The 20,945-nt window shown below is 41.0% G+C and overlaps 1 protein-coding gene across 3 annotated transcripts in view; it reads left to right on the forward strand.

Annotated features, from left to right (window-relative positions):
* Window positions 1-20,945, forward strand: part of Grid2 (glutamate ionotropic receptor delta type subunit 2) — a 1,385,700-nt gene that overhangs the window by 1,327,739 nt on the left and 37,016 nt on the right. For all 3 annotated transcript variants that reach the window (XM_036180912.1, XM_036180913.1, XM_036180910.1), the window contains exon 15: window positions 19,605-19,845. In XM_036180912.1, coding sequence (XP_036036805.1) covers window positions 19,605-19,845 — 241 coding nt within the window. The remainder of the gene's footprint in view (window positions 1-19,604; window positions 19,846-20,945) is intronic.

Here is a 20,945-nt window from a genome sequence, read left to right on the forward strand (position 1 = left end):
CCAGTCTTCAGATGGCTGATTTTTTTGGTGGTAATGGGGAAAATCTAGTCTCATCATGGAGATCATCATGCTCTTCCCTAAGTTCTATTAAAAGGCTCACCCCCACCCTGGGACTCAGCATGTGAAGAGGAGGGAAAGGACACAACATTTTATTCAGCTATATGTGACAGCATTGTGCTTTTATTTATTTATTTTTTTAGCAGAATATTAGATTCAAGCACCTGAATTTAGGCAGCACTGTAGGTTTAAACTTAGCTATTACACAAGCCAGTCTTTAGTTCAGAAAATATAAATTGAAACCCTAGAGAAAGAACTTGGTGTGGTGGCACAGGCCTATGATCTAGCACTCGGGAGGCAAAAGGAAGAGGGCTTGAGTCTGAGACCAGCCTTGACTGCCATCCCCAAACAGAAATGATCTAGAAGAAAGTCTAGTCTTTGTAATGATTATAAAAATAGCTAGCTGTGCCAGGTGGTGGTAGTACATGCCTTTAATCCCAACACTTAGGAGACAGTGACAGACAGATGTCTGAGTTTGAGGGCAACCTGGCCTACAGAGTGAGTTCCAGAACAACCAGGGCTACAACCATAGAAACACTGTCTCAAAAAAAAATTAAAAGAAAAAGAAAAAACTGTGGGGTCCCCTTTATCTTTGTGGTCTGCATGAGCACCAGTCTATGAGAGGAAAGGGGCAGAAGGGACAACAGAAATCCTTGGACACCAGTGAACATGACCAAAATAGACCCCGGGAGATTACTTCATTGGATCAGCTCAGTTTTGTTCCAGAGTATAGGGAACATATAGGATTGGGGATGCTCGGGACAAACCCTAGTTTGCATTAAGCGGCATGCTTGTGTCATAAGGCTTCATACGTGACAGCAGAGTCCTATAGCAAATCTCCTAGTACAAGTCTTAGTTACCATCTGTGCAGCAGGGGGAAGGCTTCTAATAGGAAACTGTCTAGGATCACATCCGAGATAAATCAGACATCCAGGCCTAGAGACAGCTTTCAGATAAGGTCAGTCCTCTGGACCTAGATACATTCTCAAAGTAAGAGTAGATAGAGAGCAGGAAGCCTCACTGGGGAGAGAGTCCTCCATGTTTAGAGAGAACTGCCAGGCCATGATAGACTGCAACCTCTTGCCATCAAGGCCTCCCAACAAAAAAAAATTGCTAGCTTCTTTTTTTTTTTTTTTTTTGGTTTTTCGAGATAGGGTTTCTCTGTGTAGCTTTGCGCCTTTCCTGGAACTCACTTGGTAGCCCAGGCTGGCCTTGAACTCACAGAGATCCACCTGGCTCTGCCTCCCAAGTGCTGGGATTAAAGGCGTGCACCACCACCACCTGGCTGCTAGCTTCTAGTAAAAAGTTGCCTCAGGTCAAATAGCATGCTAAGCACCTTGTATGGGAAACATGGTTGAGACTTAGAGCAGGATAGCATGTGGGAACCATGCATGGGCAACATAGTTAAGACTTAGAGAAGGATAGCATGCTGGGCACCATGCATGGGTAACACGGTTGAGACCAAGAGCAGAAGAGCTGATGCTCCAAGGAGTCATGTTACTTAGCCTGTATGTATTCAGGAAGAAGTGAGGAAAGAATTCTGTTTCCTTAACTTTTATATTCCTGCTCTCAATCAATACATTTTCTTATTCCAAAGTCTATTTTTAAATTATTTCCCTTCCTTTCAATTTCCCAAACCCTTATCTGTCCCTCGCTGTCAATCCTTGACTTCCCCTTAGTCATCAGCCATTTATAATGCATGCCTTCCATCCACATGAAAGATTGCAAAAGTTGAATCCATATCTATTTTCTGTGTGTGCTCCCAAAAACACCTAAAAGCAGCCATTGTAGTTTTAGTTTTCTGTCTGAGCACATCCTGATTGTTATCCCAACCACAATTTAAGTTGAAATTGTATTTAGTGCACCGAACCTAGCAAACAACAAAGCTTATCAGCGCAGTGTGATGTCAAGTGTTGGTTATGATGCAGATAAGACCACCATGGGGTAAAGGATAGATGAGAAGTAGAAATCAACAGAGATGCCATGGGTTATGAGATCTCATCTCTCCCAGTGCTGTTTGCTACACCTCCCCAGAGTACGCCTACAAGAAGCCTTTGTGCAGGCCTGAAAGAAAACAGAATCCAAATGCTGGGGTGGCAGTGGGTGGAGGGAGGAAACTTGGCCAATGCTCTCAGGCTATGATTATCAGCATTAAATAGCTCTCTTGTCTTTCTTTTTTTCTCTCATTGGTGTGTGTGTGTGTGTGTGTGTGTGTGTGTGTGTGTGTGTGTGTGTGTATGTGTGCATGTATGGTCAAAAAAACTTCAAGTGTGAATCCTCACCTTCCACCTTCTTTAAGACAGGATCTCTTGCTCATTCCTGCATACACCAAGCTAGATGGCATGTAGGATTTCAGACATTCTGTCTCTGTCTCCCATTTTGCTTTAAGAATGCTAGTATTACAGATATAGACTCCTGCATTAAGTGGGTTCTGGGGATTCAAATTCAGGTCCTCACACTTTCATGGGAAGCACTTAACCACTGAGCCACTCTTCTATTTCTTGAATACTCTACCTAAGGTCTTCATCTAGTACAAGTTCATGACCAGTTCTTATGTGTGAACTCTTCTGGAGATCCACAGAGTTTTACAGACCACCACAGAGTCTCAGTACCACAAACCTTGGTTCTTCAGTTGGCAAGGAATTCAGTTGTATATTTTCATGGCCACTGATCCATGCATACTACAGGTCATGTGTCCTGAGATCATTGGCTCAGCATACAAGTCCTCTTTTTCCATTGCACCTGTAGGAAAATCCCTTTGAAATGCATTTGGTATAATCTCCTAGAGTGCAGCTGCTCACAGAGAGCAAGCCAGCATGATGATGACAGCCACAAATGGAGTTGATTCTCACATGATCTTTGTTGCTATGGTAGCAGGTTCATTTATTGTACGTGGAAGGCCATTCTTTGAACTGATCTATGTAGCATGAGTTTTATTTCAATGATTCTTTATGAGAATGCATTATCCTCTAATTTTTCTCATCTAGAAACAGCATAAAGATCCATTACAATTTACTAACATTATGAGCATTGTGGGATCTGAAATATAACCAAAAATACAAATGGGAAATTTGTAGCTCCACACTTATTCAATCAAGTTCATATCAATATTTTAGATTCCCTACTTAACTGAGTTGTTTTCATTTCTAGTTCACCCAGGTTTTGAGCATATTTGAAAATCTGATTATCTCTGGTTTAAGGTAGAGAAGCATTAGAATTTTCAAATGCCTATATTGGTGTACACATGGGTATACAGTATCCCCAAACCTACTTTGAATGAAGAAACCAGCCACTTAGTCCCTCTGGCAATTGTTATCGCAACTGAATGGTTCTCAATTTTTTACCAAGCATCTCTCTGAGGTATCGAAGCTTCCTCTAATACTATTCAGTAAGTAAACATAGCCATGCACATAGCCTTTCTTTTATCATTGAAAGCAGCAAGCATCTCTCATAAGCATCACATGAACTGTGGGAATCAACATCCCTTTCAGAACAGCAATGTGCCCACACCACCTCATTTTATCCAGCCACATAGACATTGGAAAGATGGACTACTGCCTCTATATAGATTACTAAATTTTCTTTCTAATAATCACTTAAAACTTCATTCCTGTAAGCAGTCAACCCTGCTGGTTGAAGAAAATAGATACATTATCTGAGGTAATAGATAAGTCTCATTAAGAAGATGGAATAGACTAATTCCCAGCATATCTCCATGCGTGGGAAAACTAAATTGTGAAGCAGAGCAGTAACACATCAATTATCCTTTCTGCATGGAATTAGATGAGTCTCACTGCTATTTTATACCACATTATGTAATTTTTTATAAATAACCATTATATCAAAGTACCTCAGATTGCTACCTTATCAAAAGAGACAGCTAGCTTGCAAGTCTGACATATTCCTGAAAGTACATAATAAAAACATTCTACTTATTATTCACATTCCTATTTAAGAAATCCTTATTCACACTAAATAACCAAAGAGTAAAGGTGTAGTAGAGGCTTAAAAACAAACACTACACACCTGATGATACAATTTTAATGAAGATTGGTTCTTATCAACTTCAGTAAAGCTAGATATCAGCATTCAAAATGATGGGTTTTTTTTTTTTTAGCTCTTCAGCTATGTAATGGTTTTAAATTTATTTACTTTAAGTGTTTAATGTGGTAGCCACATCAGATATGTGAGATATTTGGGGACAATTTGATTCTTTTAATAGTGTAAGTATCTCCTCCTATTCTTGATTATATAAGTTTTGGTAGGAAATTTTTTATAAGGATGTAATATCCAAAGCATAGAAATGTCACATCATAGGAATTAAACCAGTGAAAATTTGTATATGAGGACTTTGCTAGCTAACATAAAGGATAAAGTTGTGAGTTATTTGTTTTGATATACAGAGTGTAGAATAAAAAGAAGACAATGACCAAAGAAATTCTGGGCAGGTTATTTGATGACATTCAAAAAGTGCAAGCTGTTTGACTTATAGACAGCTTACTTTTTAAAGTCAGATTAAATATTAATAGGGAGACGATCATAAATTCTAAAGGTTCTGCATCTAAAATCAGCTTCTCCCTAGACATGATTCAGAGAGGGAAGGAAGTCAGACAGTGATTCTCAGGACAGAGGCTCCTAGGGAGAGGGACAACTAAGGTTTCAGGAATCAGTACTGAAGTCTCACAATCCTTGGGCAACAGAGTGCCATGGCCACCAAAACACAGTACCACACACTGAGCACTTCACACAACCAAAGTCTACCTCCCCCAAATTTGAAGTCTGGGAAGCCCAACATCTAAGTGCCAAGAGGACAGGTTTCAATATGATGTCTCTTTTCTCCGCTTAAGTCCCACCTTGTCCTATGTGTTCATGAACTGTCTGGGTGGAAAAAGAGCACAGGCTTTCTGGTGCATTTTCCTAGAAAGCACTAACCCTTTCAGATTAGAAGAACACACTTCTGACTTCATTTAACCTTGACCATCCCCCACACGGTTCTGCTTCCCAGCTATCACAGTGAGGCTTAGGAACTCGTGAACTGTGGAAAATCATAAACATTTGGTCTACAACACTGATACAGTTTTGAAGTAACAACCCCAATTCCATGACTCCCAACACAGTATGTATGGCCATCTGTCCCAATATGCCAATTAAGCATATGAATGATGTCTAAAAGCAGAAACAAGATTCATTAGCATACCTTGGGAAGGGGTTCAGACAAAAAGGTCCAGTGACCACAAGTTTATCTTTTGAGCACTTATCTGATCACTGGTTTTAAATGCAGAAATATTTGGGTGGGAGACAAGGAGTCTGCATAATTAGGCAGTCCCACTATAAGTAGGGTCTTGTGGATCACTGGAACTATTTTGATGTTGCAGGGTGGTCTAAAGAGCTTCTAACTCTGCCCATCACTAGAGAGGAGAGATTTGGTTCTCAGGAGAGGATAACTTCTCCAGGGTGCAGCGACCCAATTTACATACCATCTCTCCTACATGGTTCCTACTTGCTTAGGAGCAGTTTTTGTTACTTATCTCAAAGGTGTTTATTTATTGATCAGTCCTGCTGTCCCTGGAATCAAAGGTCACTGAAGAGAAGAGTGATTCACAGAAAAGGTTAAAGAGACAAAGAGAGCCAGAGAGGGCCAGGATTAGTGAGACCAGAGACCCAAGCCCTTCTTCAACACCATGTCACTGAGTGCCACTGTTTTAACATCTATGATTAATCAAGTTAGCAAATATATCCTGTGTTGATGTAGAAGGTAAGTCAGTCCCTATGCCTGAGGTAAGGAACATCAATGAAAGAGAAAACTGAGGTCTCTTTCTTACAGGAATTCATATTATGGTTGAAATATGAGAGATGCATGTGGAAAAACATGAATATCAACTACCAATAATAATTAACAAGGCAGAACACAGGCGACTGACCTTAGGGTCAGTCGAATTATCATACAGGAGTGTGGGCTTCAACATTAAATGGACAGTGCTCAGAGGCATCTTTTCAGGGAGGCCAAATGAGTCCCAAGAGATGACTGGGATGGTGGGAGGGAAAGAGCACTCTAGCCGTTCATCTGTTTATTCACTGTTTACTAAGGCATAGTATAAGCTCAGAGCTGAAAATACAGAATTAACAGTATATGACACTGCCCTGAAAGAAGTTAGCATCTAAAAGAAAAAAGACAATGCCAACAAGCTCAAGAGCAATTCTGACATCCTCAAAGAAGTCAGGAGGCTTGCTTCTGTAGCACTAGCCTGGTCCTTCCCATGTCCACACCACCCAGGGAGCACTCTTCAATTCACCAGCACCTTCTTCCTTCCGTGCATTTTTTCACACTGGTTCCTCAGTCCAAATTCTTCCTTTCTCAACCCACTGCTTCTGCCTGCCCAACTCATTCCTAACTTCTCATCCTAGATGAGCCTTTCTCCAGAAGGTTGTCCTCGGCCTGCTCATCCTTCCAAGCAAGGTGTGTGACCTCTTACAGAGTACCCCATTGTGCTGTGCCTTCCAGAGCCCATAATCACACTGCAGTGAAATTACACAGTAGCATAATTGCAGGTTAATGTCCAAGAAAGAATTTCTGTTCTGCTTTCTTATTTTTCCCACTTATAGAATCATCATTTGCATATTCAGAATCATGGTAGGAAGATGTTAGTGATTTTTTTTTCAAATGTCTAAAATGAGAAAGGGTATGTCTAAGGTCTCCTTGAAAAAAGTTTATATCACTGCCTTAACTGTTTGAAAAACCAAAACTCTTTTTATTATAGTTATGACAGTGCTAAATGAAACACAAATTATCCAAAATCTAAAGTACAATTTTTGAAGAGTCCAAAGTTGTATTGTTACTGATGTTCTGAAAGCAAACTGAGACTTTTAATCAAGGACAGAGTTCCTACAAGCAGGCCTGGAGCTGGATTTCTTTTCAAGCATACATCAGTAGAGAGCCTCTAACTTGGAAGATACCATTTGCATCATAAAACAAATCTTCAGTTATCAAGCCAGCCTCTCCAACTGTTCTCTGAATAATGAATTCCTTCTATATATTGTCATTCCGAATTTTGAAAGTTCAATATTTGTGTTCATGTTCAGGATAATTTGTTCCTTCAAAACCTCTTCTTACATTATCCTCTCTATAAGCACTGTGCCTAAGATACATACCACAATCTTTACTGCATATACATCACACCCTTCCAAATACCACCTTTTTAAAGTTTATGTGCCAGACTAAAGGATGGGAAAATATTTATAAATACAGACATAATAAATTTGACTTCATGACACGTTTTCACAGGCATGCATTTGAAAAATGTGTGTAAAGATTTGGCAATGCCTGCAGAGTCACTCTGAGTGGGGATGATCACTGCCAGTTTCTCACCACAAAATGAAAGGAATTTCCCCTTTACCCTATAACCCAAATACCACACTGTGCTTAAGGATGTGGCTGACATTTTAAAAGATCACCCAAAGTGTTCTCTTCCCAAATGTAATTATGCCCTCCATCTCAGTGGGAGCCATTGTCTGGGTCTTCTCGGCTCTCTAGCATCTCTCTGTCTAGCTTTCATTATCCTGATTATCTATTCATTTGCCACCCAGCACTCATTTTATGAAAGATCATGTCTGCCATTTCTATAATGAGTGCTTGACTTTTACTGCCAGCATAAACACATAAAATACATAATAATTAAAGTTCACTAGTCACCAAAGTCTTGAGATCTGTCACATTACTAATTTGATTTTTCAAACAATTATTTGGTAGAGCAAGGCTGCTTTTGCCTCTTTAGGTACTTCAAGACTTGAGGGTGAAGGAGATGTCTGCAAAGCAAGGAGATAACAAATGGGCATTATGTATTTCAAAGTTAAAACTCGTCCTCAATCAAGTAACGTATCTATAAGGTATGATGGTTCTCAGAGAGAACAAAACTTTTCTTGGTAGCTGAATGAAGTATTTTCTTTAAGCAATAACATTAAATAATTAAATAATGTAGTTTTCAGAGCACCTAAGTGCTATTTAACAAGCAGCATATTTTTACGCTAAGGGAGGGAAGTCATTGAGATAAATATGGGTGCTTATAAAACACGAGTTAGAAGCTTCACAATACATTTCCTTCAATTGGATAAGGATATGGTATCAGAGCACCTCTTCTGTGGACACACTTCTTTGTTTTGATAACATTCTCAAAGTCCCCTAAGTGCCTCGTGATAATGAATTCATCTGACGTTTATTCTAATCGCAAAAGAGATTAATGAACTCATGCGATATTCATGTGGCTCTCTGGGGACATCAAGATGTGTTACTAGAAATGTAATGTTTGGAAATGGATACAGTGGGATGTGTGTTAGCCAAGGATGCTAGCAGGGAAGGTCTCAGTTAATGAAGAAGCAGGAAATAAAAAGGTAGCATCCAATGACATGGTTCCCTTTCAGAATAATGAAGATCTTGAGAATGTGCTCAAATAAAACACAGCAACCGGAGGACCTGATTTGGAGGGACAAATAACCACTTAGCAGTCTTGGCCCTTGGGGAATGTTCTTCATCCTGAGCTTCAGTCTCCTTAGCAGTAAAATGAGACCAGAGTGACTGACATCAAGATTGTCAATATTGCTAATAATAATAAGGGTGGTGGAACAATCCAACAGTCAAAACAGTCAGTAGATTTCATTCCACACAAGATTACTTTAAGAAGAAGGTCAAACTAGTGTGTATTTTTATAACCATAGAGCCACTGAGCTTGAGGATGGAGGATCATCACACATTCAAAGCCAACTAGGGCTTAAAAGTGACCCTGCCTAAAGATGGTGATGTTGATGATGATGTTAATGATGGTGATGGTGATAATCAGGGGTAGAACAATGGTACAATGGTTGAGACTGACTCCTGTTCTCCTAGAGCAGTGGTCCCTTTGGGGGATCAAATGACCACTTCACAGGAGTCGAATATAGATATCCTGAATATCAGACATTACATGGTGATTCATAACAATAGCAAAATTAGAGTAATGGAGTAGCAACAAAATAACTTTATGGTTCGAGGTGACCACAACATGAGGAACTGTATTAAAGGGTCATTCGCAGCATGAGGAAGGTTGAGAACCACTGTTCTAGAGGATCTGAGTTCCGTTTCCAGCATTCACATGGTTTAGCTCATGACTGCCTGTAACATCAGCTTAAGGGAATCTGATAGCCTCTTCTGACCTCCACATGTACTCACATCTGCATGAACACACACACAAATAATAAGTCTTTTTTGTAATTCAAATTAAATATAATGTTTGATAAGTGCTTTATAAATTTGGCACTATTTTACTTTTAGTGCATTACTTTGGCAACTCTGGATAAAGTTTACATCCATAAGAAAATGAATGCCTCTGGAAAAGATTAGTTGAAAGGTTAGGGCATTAATATTAGTTTCCAAATAATGAACCCAGAGTTGACTAAGTTTTTATCAAATTATTTTTTTCTAATCTGAAAGTGAGATGCTGGATTTGAAGCAACACAGGAGATATTTCCTCTGACACAGAACTATGCCTGCAGCTGTAACTGATCAGCCTCCTGAGGGGGCTGCTTCCGCTGTTGGGCAAGATGTAAGCATGCCATCTTTGGTGTACGTAGTAATTCTTTACTTCTAACTGATGCATACTACTTCTCATCAAACCTGTTTTTAAAACATGTTTATACCTTTTGTTATAAAAGACACCACCTTCTCTGCCTCAGCCAGTTCTTACTCATTCTATGTAAATCATAATCACTCCTCTGGAGTTGTCAGTTGCAGGGCAGTATCTGATCATACGCCTTCAGTGTCAAGCTGAAGTTGCTACTGCCTAGAAAATGATTCTGCAGATTTCAGCCCAGACTAAGAAGTCCACTTGACCCAAATGTGTAAGGCTGTCACTCTTGGGTCACAGGCAGTCCCAATCTCAGAGTAAATGTAATCACAAAACCAAAGAAACCTGAACCTGTGTAAGGGACTATAGTGCCATCATTTGTATACAGTGAATGTCTTTCTTAATCTGTTCAGAGACAAAATTAACACATACTCCCTCGGTCCTCATTTAAAGATGCAAGCACAGTAACATTAGTGCTTTAATGCAATATCAATGCATAAGTAGTACATGTGGCCAAAAGAGCACTGGATAAAGGTCACAAAGATTGTCTCTAAAATAGATACTTTCTAGGACGCAACTTTGGGTCTGGATAACAGGGTCAATGAAATGAGCCCTCTTGGCTCTGAGACTCCCAAACCAAGTCAGCAGCCATAGCCAGCAGAATAGATCAGACTTCTGGGCTGTTCTTACAAATAAAGCACATGTGTTCACAGCTGTCTATGGTGGCATTTACCATGCAAAAACAGGGTTGTTAGGATGACAGAAGCCATGTGTCCTACACAGTCTAAAATATTGGTGATATGATCTAGAAGATGATACACACTAACTCTTTTGGAAGACCCGAGATTAGGCAGCCTTGGTAGACAGGACTGAGGCAGCATCCTGGAGGTGTTATGTAAAAAGCCAGGCTAAGTGGCAGGAGTTTCTAAAATCACCCTGAAATATGGCTTTACTGAGATAGTAGATGATGTCAGTAAGCATTCTTGAAGCTGATGTTACTAACCAGTCACTAGAAAGCCTTCTGTAAGAGATGATTGGAGGATGTTTGTCTCATAGGAAGTTGATGGAATGTGCTGTCCCGACTCTGATCTTCAAGTTCTGGCTGCAGAGATCTGTTTATGAAGTGACTATACTCATTGGCTTAGATTGTAATCTTTGAGAAATACTTTTACTTCCAAGGAAGTTTACCTGGGTTTTACAGGACAAAAAAAGGAGAGTTAATGAACAGAAGCCTATTGAAATGATTTCTTCTCAGAAGTATCTGCATGCCATTAACCCTTTTGACAAAGTCACAGAGAAGAAAATTTCTTAGAAACCCATCAAATTAGCTTGATTTGATGCTAACAGAATTCTACCTTCCCTCATCAGATTTGATATACAAAAAAAAAAAAAAAACAAAAACCTTACTTAAAATAGTTCTAAATTTCTCAGAAATTACCAACATTAAACATTACTGAATCTTCTAAATATCTTTTTAAAGGCAAAACCCATAAATATGTGCAGATAATTTTTTACATATTTAAAATGGCATATTTTATTCTGACCCTTTCTTAGTTCCAAGTTGCCTCAGTACTTCCAAATTGAAGAGATATCTGGCAAGTATCATATCATAGAGTTTCTATCTTTGTATAGTTGGGATTCTCTTCCACGAAGATGAGCTAAGAAGCCTGAAGACTTCAGGCGCTAGAAAACAAGCCAGAGAAGAGGAAAACTAAACCTATCCAGAAGTTCCCAACAGTGGGCAGAGGTGGGACATGGACCAGGAGGGGCGTCTGTTTGAAAACCACATCCATGGCAGGCAGAAGTTCTACCATCCTGTCTTGTAAGAGATCTGAAGAATGCTCCTTGGGACCATGGGCTCCACACCTTGGTTCAGAGGGAAACCATCAAAAGCTCCATCTCCCTTCCCAGGTCTTCCTTTCTCCTTTTTCCCAGCTCATAGATCTGCCTCTCAATCCTGTGGTTAGGGACAAGGAGGCACCATGATGATGTCTGAAGAATAGTCAGAGGCTGGATGAAGGCACAGAGGGAGCCTTCCGTTACAACCTTTCAGAACCCAGGGAGCCTTGCTGTGGTGTTTGAATGAGAATGGTCCCCATAGGCTCATATGCTGGAATACTTGATCCCCAGTTGGTGAAACTGTTTGGTAAGAATTAGGAGATATGACCTTTTGGAGGAGGTGAAGCTTTGAGGTTTCAAAAGCCCACACCATTACCAGTTAGCTATCTCTCTACTTCATGCTTGAGGATCAAGATGTGAACTCTCAGCTACTGCTCCAGCACCATGACTGCCTGCCTGCTAGATGCATCCCACCCTGACGTTTACGGATTGTTAACTTTTAGAACTGTAGCTCCAAATAGACAGTTTTTTGGTATGTTGCTTTGTTGACCTCAATGACCTTTTACAAATGTACAGCTTTTGCAGACTTTAGCCTCAGTCACCAATTTCTGTCTAAGGATTGGATCTAGCCCATCAAGCCTCAGAGGCAACAAAGTAAATCCACAGCCAAGTAACCAGCAGCTTCATTTCCCAAAGCTATCACAGTGCCAACCTCCACAAATCCAGATGCCATCTTGAAAAAGAGCAAGGAAGGAAGGCATAGAATGCATCATCCTCTCAACTAGATGGATATCCATCTAGAGACGTGTTACATTGTTAGAGCTGATTAAATTTTAAACCACACTACATTACATTTAGTTTTATTTCCCTACTCAGTGGCCACAGTCCTCAGATCGATTAAGCTATGGAAAACTATGTTTTCTTTGTATACCCAAATTATAGTATGAACAATTTTATAGTCACATTACATTTATATTGTTTTGTTTAAGGGAAGCATGCAGATGGCCATTCCCTAAAGTTCTTAGTAAACCTCTGAAAAATGAAAGGGCTAGATAGGCATTCTTTCAGTGTTTGTATGGGAATTGATGTGTGTATGACAAGAAATGTGTTGGAAGACAGACTTGAGTTCCAGTCAGTGTGAGTCACCAAAAAAAAAAAAAAAAAAAAAAAAAAAAAAAAATCTCTTAATCAGGCAGCAATGAGAGACTGTGGTGAATGCAGAAAATGTCCTCCACAGGAGGGGGCGGGGGGAGAAGCAATGTCTGTCGCCCTTTGCATTATAAGAGTTTATGTCTCTATAAAGTGGGAAGTCGGGTTACCAAAGTCACAGGGGCATCTACACACATAAGTATAGCCTGAGAAAGAGTTCTTGCATTCAATTTAAGCCTTTTTTTTTTTTTTTGAGTGTCTCTAGACCCTTTCTTAGTAGAAGTGACTATGTAAACAAGTGTCTTTTATTTCTCTCAGATAACCAGGGATATTGTATCACAGTTGGCTCCACATAAATTTAGCAAAGGGCCATGATTACAATGAAACTTGAAAGGAGCCTGCAGCCTGCTCTTCTCAAGACAAAATCTAAGTCACCTCAGCGGGTGGAGATTGGCACACCCCTTCCAGCAAACTCTCACCTTACAAATAAATTAATTTGGAAATCAATTCCTAGACTAGCTGTTCAAGGTGGTAAATGATCAATGGGTTAGAGCAGCCTCGCACAGAAATGAAGCTATTATCTTCAAAGTGAGCTAAAGCCTTTTTCCCAAGCCTGCCTGAACGTGCTGAATGCTTTTATTTGAATATGAAAGAAGGACGATTGGCTTCACAGCCTTCCCTTGGAATTTGCTCATTTGTATCAACAAGGTACTCAGGGTGCCCAGGCTGAGCTAGAAACCTTTTCAAGCTGAACCTTTTTTGTTTTTTCTGCTCAGTGAAAGTGCAAATGTTTGAACACTAGGAAAAAGAAGGAAATGCAGTGTTCTTATCAGCGAATCACTCGCAAATTCTAAATGAAGACTATGCCAGAACTGGTCCGAAGAAAAAGACGAGTGCTGGCGCGCATGGACACGTGTATGTGCACGAGAGCGCGAGAACGCGCGCACACGCACACACGTACGCACGCGCACTGGAGCGCTGACAATCGCAACCTAACTTTCAAACTGTGCTCCCCTCCCACATCCCAAGCAGTGAACAAGATGGCATGCTCCTGTGTGTGTGTGTGTGTGTGTGTGTGTGTGTGTGTGTGTGTGTGTGTGTGTGTGTGTGATCTCGTTCATTCTCACTACAATAGCTCTCAAAAGAAAATGCGATCGTCATCTTCCCAACCTTTAAAATGGCAGGAATTTTTCTCACTGCATTTGAGGAAAAGGTTTGAGCCATCTAATCGTTCATCACAATCTAGTAGCTAATTTTGTGTCTAATAGTTAAGTGTTTAGGGCACAAGAGTCCGCTTCTTGCGTTTCAGTCACGCCCACAGGTAAGCCATAGCTGCAGGGCCGCCCTGTGTGAGCCAATACTGTCACCATGTGGAACTTGTGGGCATAACAGAAAATCCTGTCTTCCCAAAGAGCCGAAGATTTTTCTACTGTATTCTTGAACTCTCTCTAGGTGTGCTTTTAAGCTTCACTTTCAAGAGTCCCGTGAAGATTTGAAAAGTGAACCTGGATCTTCATTTTAATACAAGAATTCATCTTGTTGGTTTTTAAGGAAGAACATTATATTTCACTAAGCTTACTCCAACTAGTCCTTTAAAAAAAAAAAAAACCTATTTTTTTAAATGATAGGGTGCTATGATGAGACTCTTAGGGAACTGCCAGAAGCATTAAATTTCATAGCAAGGTTTTGCAGAACTCCAGGCCTAAATGAAGCTTTCTATCTCAAGCTGGACTGTCTCCGCAGAACATGGTGTAGGCTACTGAGAGTTAGCTGGAGTGTGGAGTGTGACTGGGAAAGTCTAGGGCTCAATCCCTCTCTCTCTCTCTCTCTCTCTCTCTCCCCTCCCTCCCTCATTCCCTCTCTCTCTCCCTCCCTTGTCTCCCCACACCCCCGCAGCTTCATGATCCTGAGAGACCTCTGTGGCTTTACAGAGCTGAGGTCTCCTAGAGAGGACGTTCCCATTCTTCCCTACCTGTGAACTTCTATTACTTAGCTACATGAACTTCAAACTCTGCTCTTAAAGTCTTCCAGTCTACTGCATCTAGCTCCCATTAGAACTGGAATGGCTGCAATGTAATTTATATAATTCAATGCTAGTTTTTACGGGAAAATATTCCTCATATATTTAAAAAATAAAGAGGCAGAATACATGAATGAAACACGGAGGTTTCAGCAATGATTGAGGAAAGCGAAGAGATGGCAACCCAATCCTGGGTGAATGAGAGAATGAGGGGCACAGGATGAAGGCAGCAAAAGAAGAGCTCTGCCGTGTGCCAGACTGTCCCGCCTGAATGCATAGTCCTGGTGGAGGATAAATTTTGTGCACAAGGAATGCTTGGCATGGGTCTCTCTTGAAATGTTTATTGAAGGGTTGGATAGATTCATAGAAAATTGAATAAATTATAAAACAGCCTTGGTGATGAGGGGAAAAGAAGTAGGATGTGAGGACAGGGTTCCCTTAGCAAACACCATGCTGGGCATATTGGATCAATATCCACCTGTGCAACAGAGAGAAGGTGAGCGAGCTTTCTAGAGAGGAGATCAGATCGCATGATAGTCACCAATGACAGGCAACTGTGAAGGAAGGTAAGGAATGTGGAAGAAAACTCACCTCTCTCAGACACTGATCAGTGCGGTGGTGAAGAGGAGGTGGCTGGGGCTGCTGTTGTGAATCTTCTGTGTCCATGTGCCCACAGAGTCATCAAGCTACAGGTCCTACATATCCTGAAAAGGAGACATGACCCTGCACTGAACACAGGAAGACTTCATTTTTACTTGTCACCGTTCCTTAAACAGGACAGCATAACAACTGTTCAGATTGGCCTATGGTATTTACATGATCGGCAGATGAACATTTGTAAGGGATGGTATATGAGGTGTTTTTCTGTTGCTGAGATAAAATACCAGGAGCAGAGGATGAGTGAGATTATTTGGCTCATGGTTGCAGAGGGATGAGAATCTGTCATGGCAGGGAGGCAGGCAGCAAGGAGCAGGCTCAGCAGCAGGAGCAGCAAGCTAAGAACCCACATCCTTAACTGCAAGCACAAAGCAGAAAGAGTAAACTAAAGAATGGTTGGAGTCTTTACACTCTCAAAGCTCACCTCCAGTGACATACTTCCTCCAGGAAGGCCATACCTTTTAAATGTCCCCAACAGATTCTCCAACAGGGGATCAAGTGTTCAAATGCATGTGTGTACTGTGGGACATTTTCATTCAAAGCACCACGGATGGTGCATGTCAGGAAGGGAGTGTTCTATGTAGCCAGCATGTCATCTTATGTAAGTAACCTGAGTTTCCTCCAACTTGAGTGCTCACCGGAGGATCGCATAAGTATGCTCCACACACACACTGAAGGCAACTGAATTCTCATTGAGCAAACATTGCTATAACTTCCTTTTTACATTTCATTATATACTCAATTTTAAACAAAATTCTTTCCGCAAAGCTAACTGAAGTATTCCTGCAGGATATCTAAAGATGCTCTGACTATTTTGTGCCTTTCGATAAGAAAATTCCTAAAGGACATTGTGTTGTTTCTATTATTATGCAACAACATTTAAATGGTTAATGGTGGACAGACAGGTCAAGCAAGAATCCTCGATGACATAATTATGTATTTGGGTGAGCCTTACCTGTGCTAGCAGTTGCCACAAGTATATGCTATTTAGGACTCCTTAAAGTAGAGTTCTATAGAGTATTGACTTTAATGGGAAGCTAAAATGAAGGGAACAAAATGAAAGTAGTTGGAGGGAGGCTGAGCTACACAGGACAGTAAGGCTTTCTTTGCTACAGGTCTACTTGGACACTTACTAAGCCGACATCACAGAAGTCCCCAAGAGGGTGTCACAGTTTATGACCACAGGGCCTTTTCCTTGTGAAGGTGTTTGTGGCTGGTGGAATGAACTTGGAGGAATTCCAAAGATGCAGAGGATGACAATTTACAATCATTTCCATGGCCTCCATGCGAAGAAGGAGGCAACCTAGGCAATGCTAGCCCTGGGGTACTGTGGGGGGTGATGGGAATGTGGGGTCAGCCATCCTCTGTAGCCCCAAGCCACTCACACTCTTATCTCAGGTGAGTTGTGGACGTTACCTCCAGTGCCCAAGATCTTCTTTGTCTTTGTTATTTTGTTATCATCTGGCCATGCAGAAGGTTTAAGGTAGGAAGGACAGTGGGTGATTTATTCCTAGACTAGCTGAGTTCCTCTCTCTAAGGTTTTTAAATCCTCATCCCCAAAAAAGGTATAGGCCAGGACCAGAGCACAAATATAGGACCATATACCCAAAGTTAATTCATATAAAACTATAAATCGAGCTAAAACTGTAGTTAGAGTTTTCCTGCCTGGCCCACAGTCAGGACAAATCTCTCTCATCCGCCAGGACCATAGACGCTCAGAAACAACCAAGTAAGCACACAGAAACTTACATTGTTCAGAAACTGTATGGCCGTGGCAGGCTTCTTGTTATCTACTTCTTCTATCTTAAATTAACCCATTTCTATTAATCTATACTTTGCCACATGGCTTGTGGCTTACCGGTGTCTTTACATGTTGCTTGTCATGGCGGTGGCTAGCAGTGCCTCCACCTTCCACCTCCCATAATTCTCTTCTTCCTTATCCTGCCTACCCTATCCTTCCTGCCTAGCTATTGGCCAATCAGCACTTTATTTATACAGAGCAATATCCACAGCACTTCCCCTTTTCTTTTTTTTTTTAAAAGGAAGGTTTTAACTTTTACATGGTAAAATTACATATAACAAAACAATTATCAAGCAAGAATTACAATATTAAAGAAGATATCCTATCTATCTTATATTTGTGAGTCTAATGTTTTATATCTAATTTATCTTTTATCATAATTGAGGAAATTATAACTATCTAGTCTTCAACCACATCAAAGACCTCAGAAGGATATAATATTACCTGAGAACTGGGAGAAGGATGCAAGCAACTGTCAGGAGTCTTGCAGGATAGACAGAGACAGCTGGCAGCCTGGACAGTCACCTAATGTTCCTTTGTAAAGTTGGGGCATTTGTCTTCAGCCCACAGGGACAGAGTCTCTTGGTCACTTTTTTCAATGTCCTGTAGAATGTCTGGCAGTTTCCTCTGCGAAGCAGGATCCTGAAGGACCATTTTGTCAAGCAAAGTTCAATGGTCACCTTTCTATGGGTCCTGCATGTCCAGTCGTTCAAGCAGTCCAGGCAAGAACAGTTTCTTGCCTAAATGGCTATTTTTGTCAAGGTGAAGATAGACTCCATATGAAGTGTCTTCAGTGTCCGTCCTCCTCTCTGAAGTAAATTGGTGTTGCCAGGAGCAGACATGTCTCACTGTCCAGAAAGTCTAATTTTAAAATATTTTAAATGCCATATTGTGTAGGTCTTTGAAGTATTTGAAGATTACCTGTCTATCTGAAATATCTCTATGTATACTTAGAAGACTTAACTAACATGGCTATGAATATGATTATCATAGATGACTAATTATTAATCTATTTTTAACTATCCATTACAATTTTAAATGAGCTGTACAAACATAATACCTTAAACAAGAGTAGAAATATACACACAGTATAACAAAATTAACTTTAAGTTTGTATCAATAGATTAAAATCTATACCAATGTAAAACATTTTAAATGAGTTGTTGCTCTTTAGAAGTAAGTTCATTAATCTACCCTTTCTTCCTATTATATCTATATCATACCCCCTTTTCTTCTTAAGAAAGAGATCGCATTTATAATCAACCTGATTTAAATAAAAATATTGGTTTTTCTCTGTCCCACACCATAAAACTGATGGCTATGTCCCACCCTCTTATCTTGACAAACATATGTGACAAATAAATCTTGACAACTATCTTTATGATCTCCAGGAAGTTAGGTTCAAGTGACTGATTTGTGAGTAGCTGGAAGTTTGCAGAGACACCAGATCTCCTGGAGTGCCACTGGATTCCTCCCTCCTGATTCCAGTGCTGTCTGCCAGGGAAGAGTGTGCAGCAAGAACAGCATGCCTTCAGGAACCAATGCACCCCTGCTCTGTCCCCACTCTTCCCATTCACCACCGTGTAGCATATTGGTGCCCTTGTAGCTGGCTCTCAGGACAGCCCAGGAGATGAATTTAAATACCCTGGGGATTGCTAAGGTTCTGGACCCAGAACCTCCAGAGCTGCTTTGGCTTTGGGGAGCACGGCCTCTGCAGAAGCACCAGTGCATGGCAGGTCAGGGGTCTAAGCAGAATTTGGGGGGGCTGAGGATGACTCTTCTGTGTGAACCACACTTTGAAAAACTGTGATTTTTCACAGCTCTTTCTGTTTCAAGGAAGTGTTGTTTGAGTTTAATCACCTCTGGTCTTCCTTCCAGAGAGGTGGGTTACTTTCCCTTTGGCATTAAAAGGAAAAGTACATCAGTTGTGTGAAGAGCTGAAAATGATGTATTTTATCAACATCAAAACTTGTCCCAAGGCCTTCTCCCACACCATAATAAATAATAGAAGTTTTATTGTCATTGAATTCCTATGTGTATAGCATATGCTGGGTCACATTGCACCAGTGTGTGGCTAGAAGCAGCAGCAAAGGGCTCTTCAAAAAAACCATCATGGTCCAGAGCTGTGTCACTCAGGGAAAGGGCAGGGTTGCATCAGTGTCAGACTGCATCAGAACAGCACCTCCTGAATGTAATTTTAAAAACAAATTGCAATGAATGGAGCAGGGACCACTAGTGTTCCTGTGAGAGCAAAATAATAAGAGAATGGAGGGAGAGACAGAAGGAAGGAGGACAAGGTAGAAGAAAAGCCCTGGACACAATGTCACGGGATCAAAGCATCCGTGATTTTGGCTTGGCAGTGCTCTACCTACAAACTGCTCTAGTGAGCTAGACTGACCATCTTTAGATGGGAAGTCATGATCATTCAGGGTGTGGACAAGGCAGTCACCCTGGCTACAGTCACATGCACTATGTTCTCCACCCCCAGGATCCTGGAGCTGCAGCAGAGTGGAGACATGGACATCCTCAAGCACAAGTGGTGGCCTAAGAATGGCCAGTGTGACCTGTACTCCTCAGTAGATGCGAAACAGAAAGGAGGAGCCCTGGACATCAAGAGCCTGGCAGGCGTGTTCTGCATTCTGGCCGCGGGGATCGTGCTCTCCTGTCTCATAGCGGTGCTGGAGACGTGGTGGAGCCGGAGGAAGGGCTCGCGCGTCCCATCCAAAGAGGTACTTGAACTTGGGCCCCAACTAGAGCTGCCCAACATCCAGTGGCTATATTTCCAGGGAGAAAAGGGTAATATTAGCAAATGATTTTTCTGCCTTCTTTAAAGATTCAAAATAGGCATGTGGCGAGCCAACAGCAGTTTCTATTTAGGACACTCGGGGTAAATAAAGAGCAATGGATCGGTGAGGTTGACAATTTCATGTTCTGTAGCAGGCTCTGAAATTCTGAGTCTCGGGCTACATACTAACGATCCTGCAAGGCTGTGGTTCCCTTGACCCAGTTCACAAAGATGCTTAATAGTGTCTTTCAATTCCTAAAATTGTAGCTAAACTTGTGTTTTAAAGACTAGGCCTAAAAGACCCTGGCATGATACTTTCTCTTCACCATTAGTCACTACTTCCTATCTATGTGTGAAGATCTAAATAAGTGACTGTGTGTCTAGGGCTCTCTCAGGAGCCCAATTATGCCAAATTCACATTGGGGAATCATTCTGAATTCTGCTTACCTCCCTGACTATATCATCAGCTTAACAGCAGGGCCATGTCCAAGTTTGCATAGCTATCTGTGAGAATGGTTGCAGAATTATGTATGCATAGTGCCTCAGTGAAAGCAGTATGTGAGGTATATCCAAAACCAGAGAAAACATGAACATTAAAAACAACAACAATACTTGGCTCATTGATCTTAAGAGTTGATGTGAAAAGCAGCAACTTGAGTTTATTCAGTGGTTTGATTTGAGGGGCAGTTTCAACAAGAGTTTTAAACTTTCTGCCCAGCACTTGCCTGGCTGATGCCCAAGGCAGTCCGCAGAGGACTGACTTGATGTACAAATTAAAAAAAAAAAAAAATGATCTCTCATTTGTATATGCATGTCTGCGCGGCAGTGTTTGTCTTTCAAACATCCTTATCTACATAGTCTAAGGATCCTCGTAGTTCCTTAGATGCAAAGTAGATCAGTACCGTTCATAAGAACAGCTTCGCTTTCCTTGCTTCTTACCTGTGCGAGTGATCACACACAATCCCACTCCTTGGAAACCGAATTAAAAGCTAATCAGGTTTATTGCCATGCTGTCTTTTTAGAGTAAGTAAGCATTGGTATCTC

This window comes from Onychomys torridus, chromosome 3, assembly GCF_903995425.1.
Source record: "Onychomys torridus chromosome 3, mOncTor1.1, whole genome shotgun sequence".
Classification (NCBI taxonomy): domain Eukaryota; kingdom Metazoa; phylum Chordata; class Mammalia; order Rodentia; family Cricetidae; genus Onychomys; species Onychomys torridus.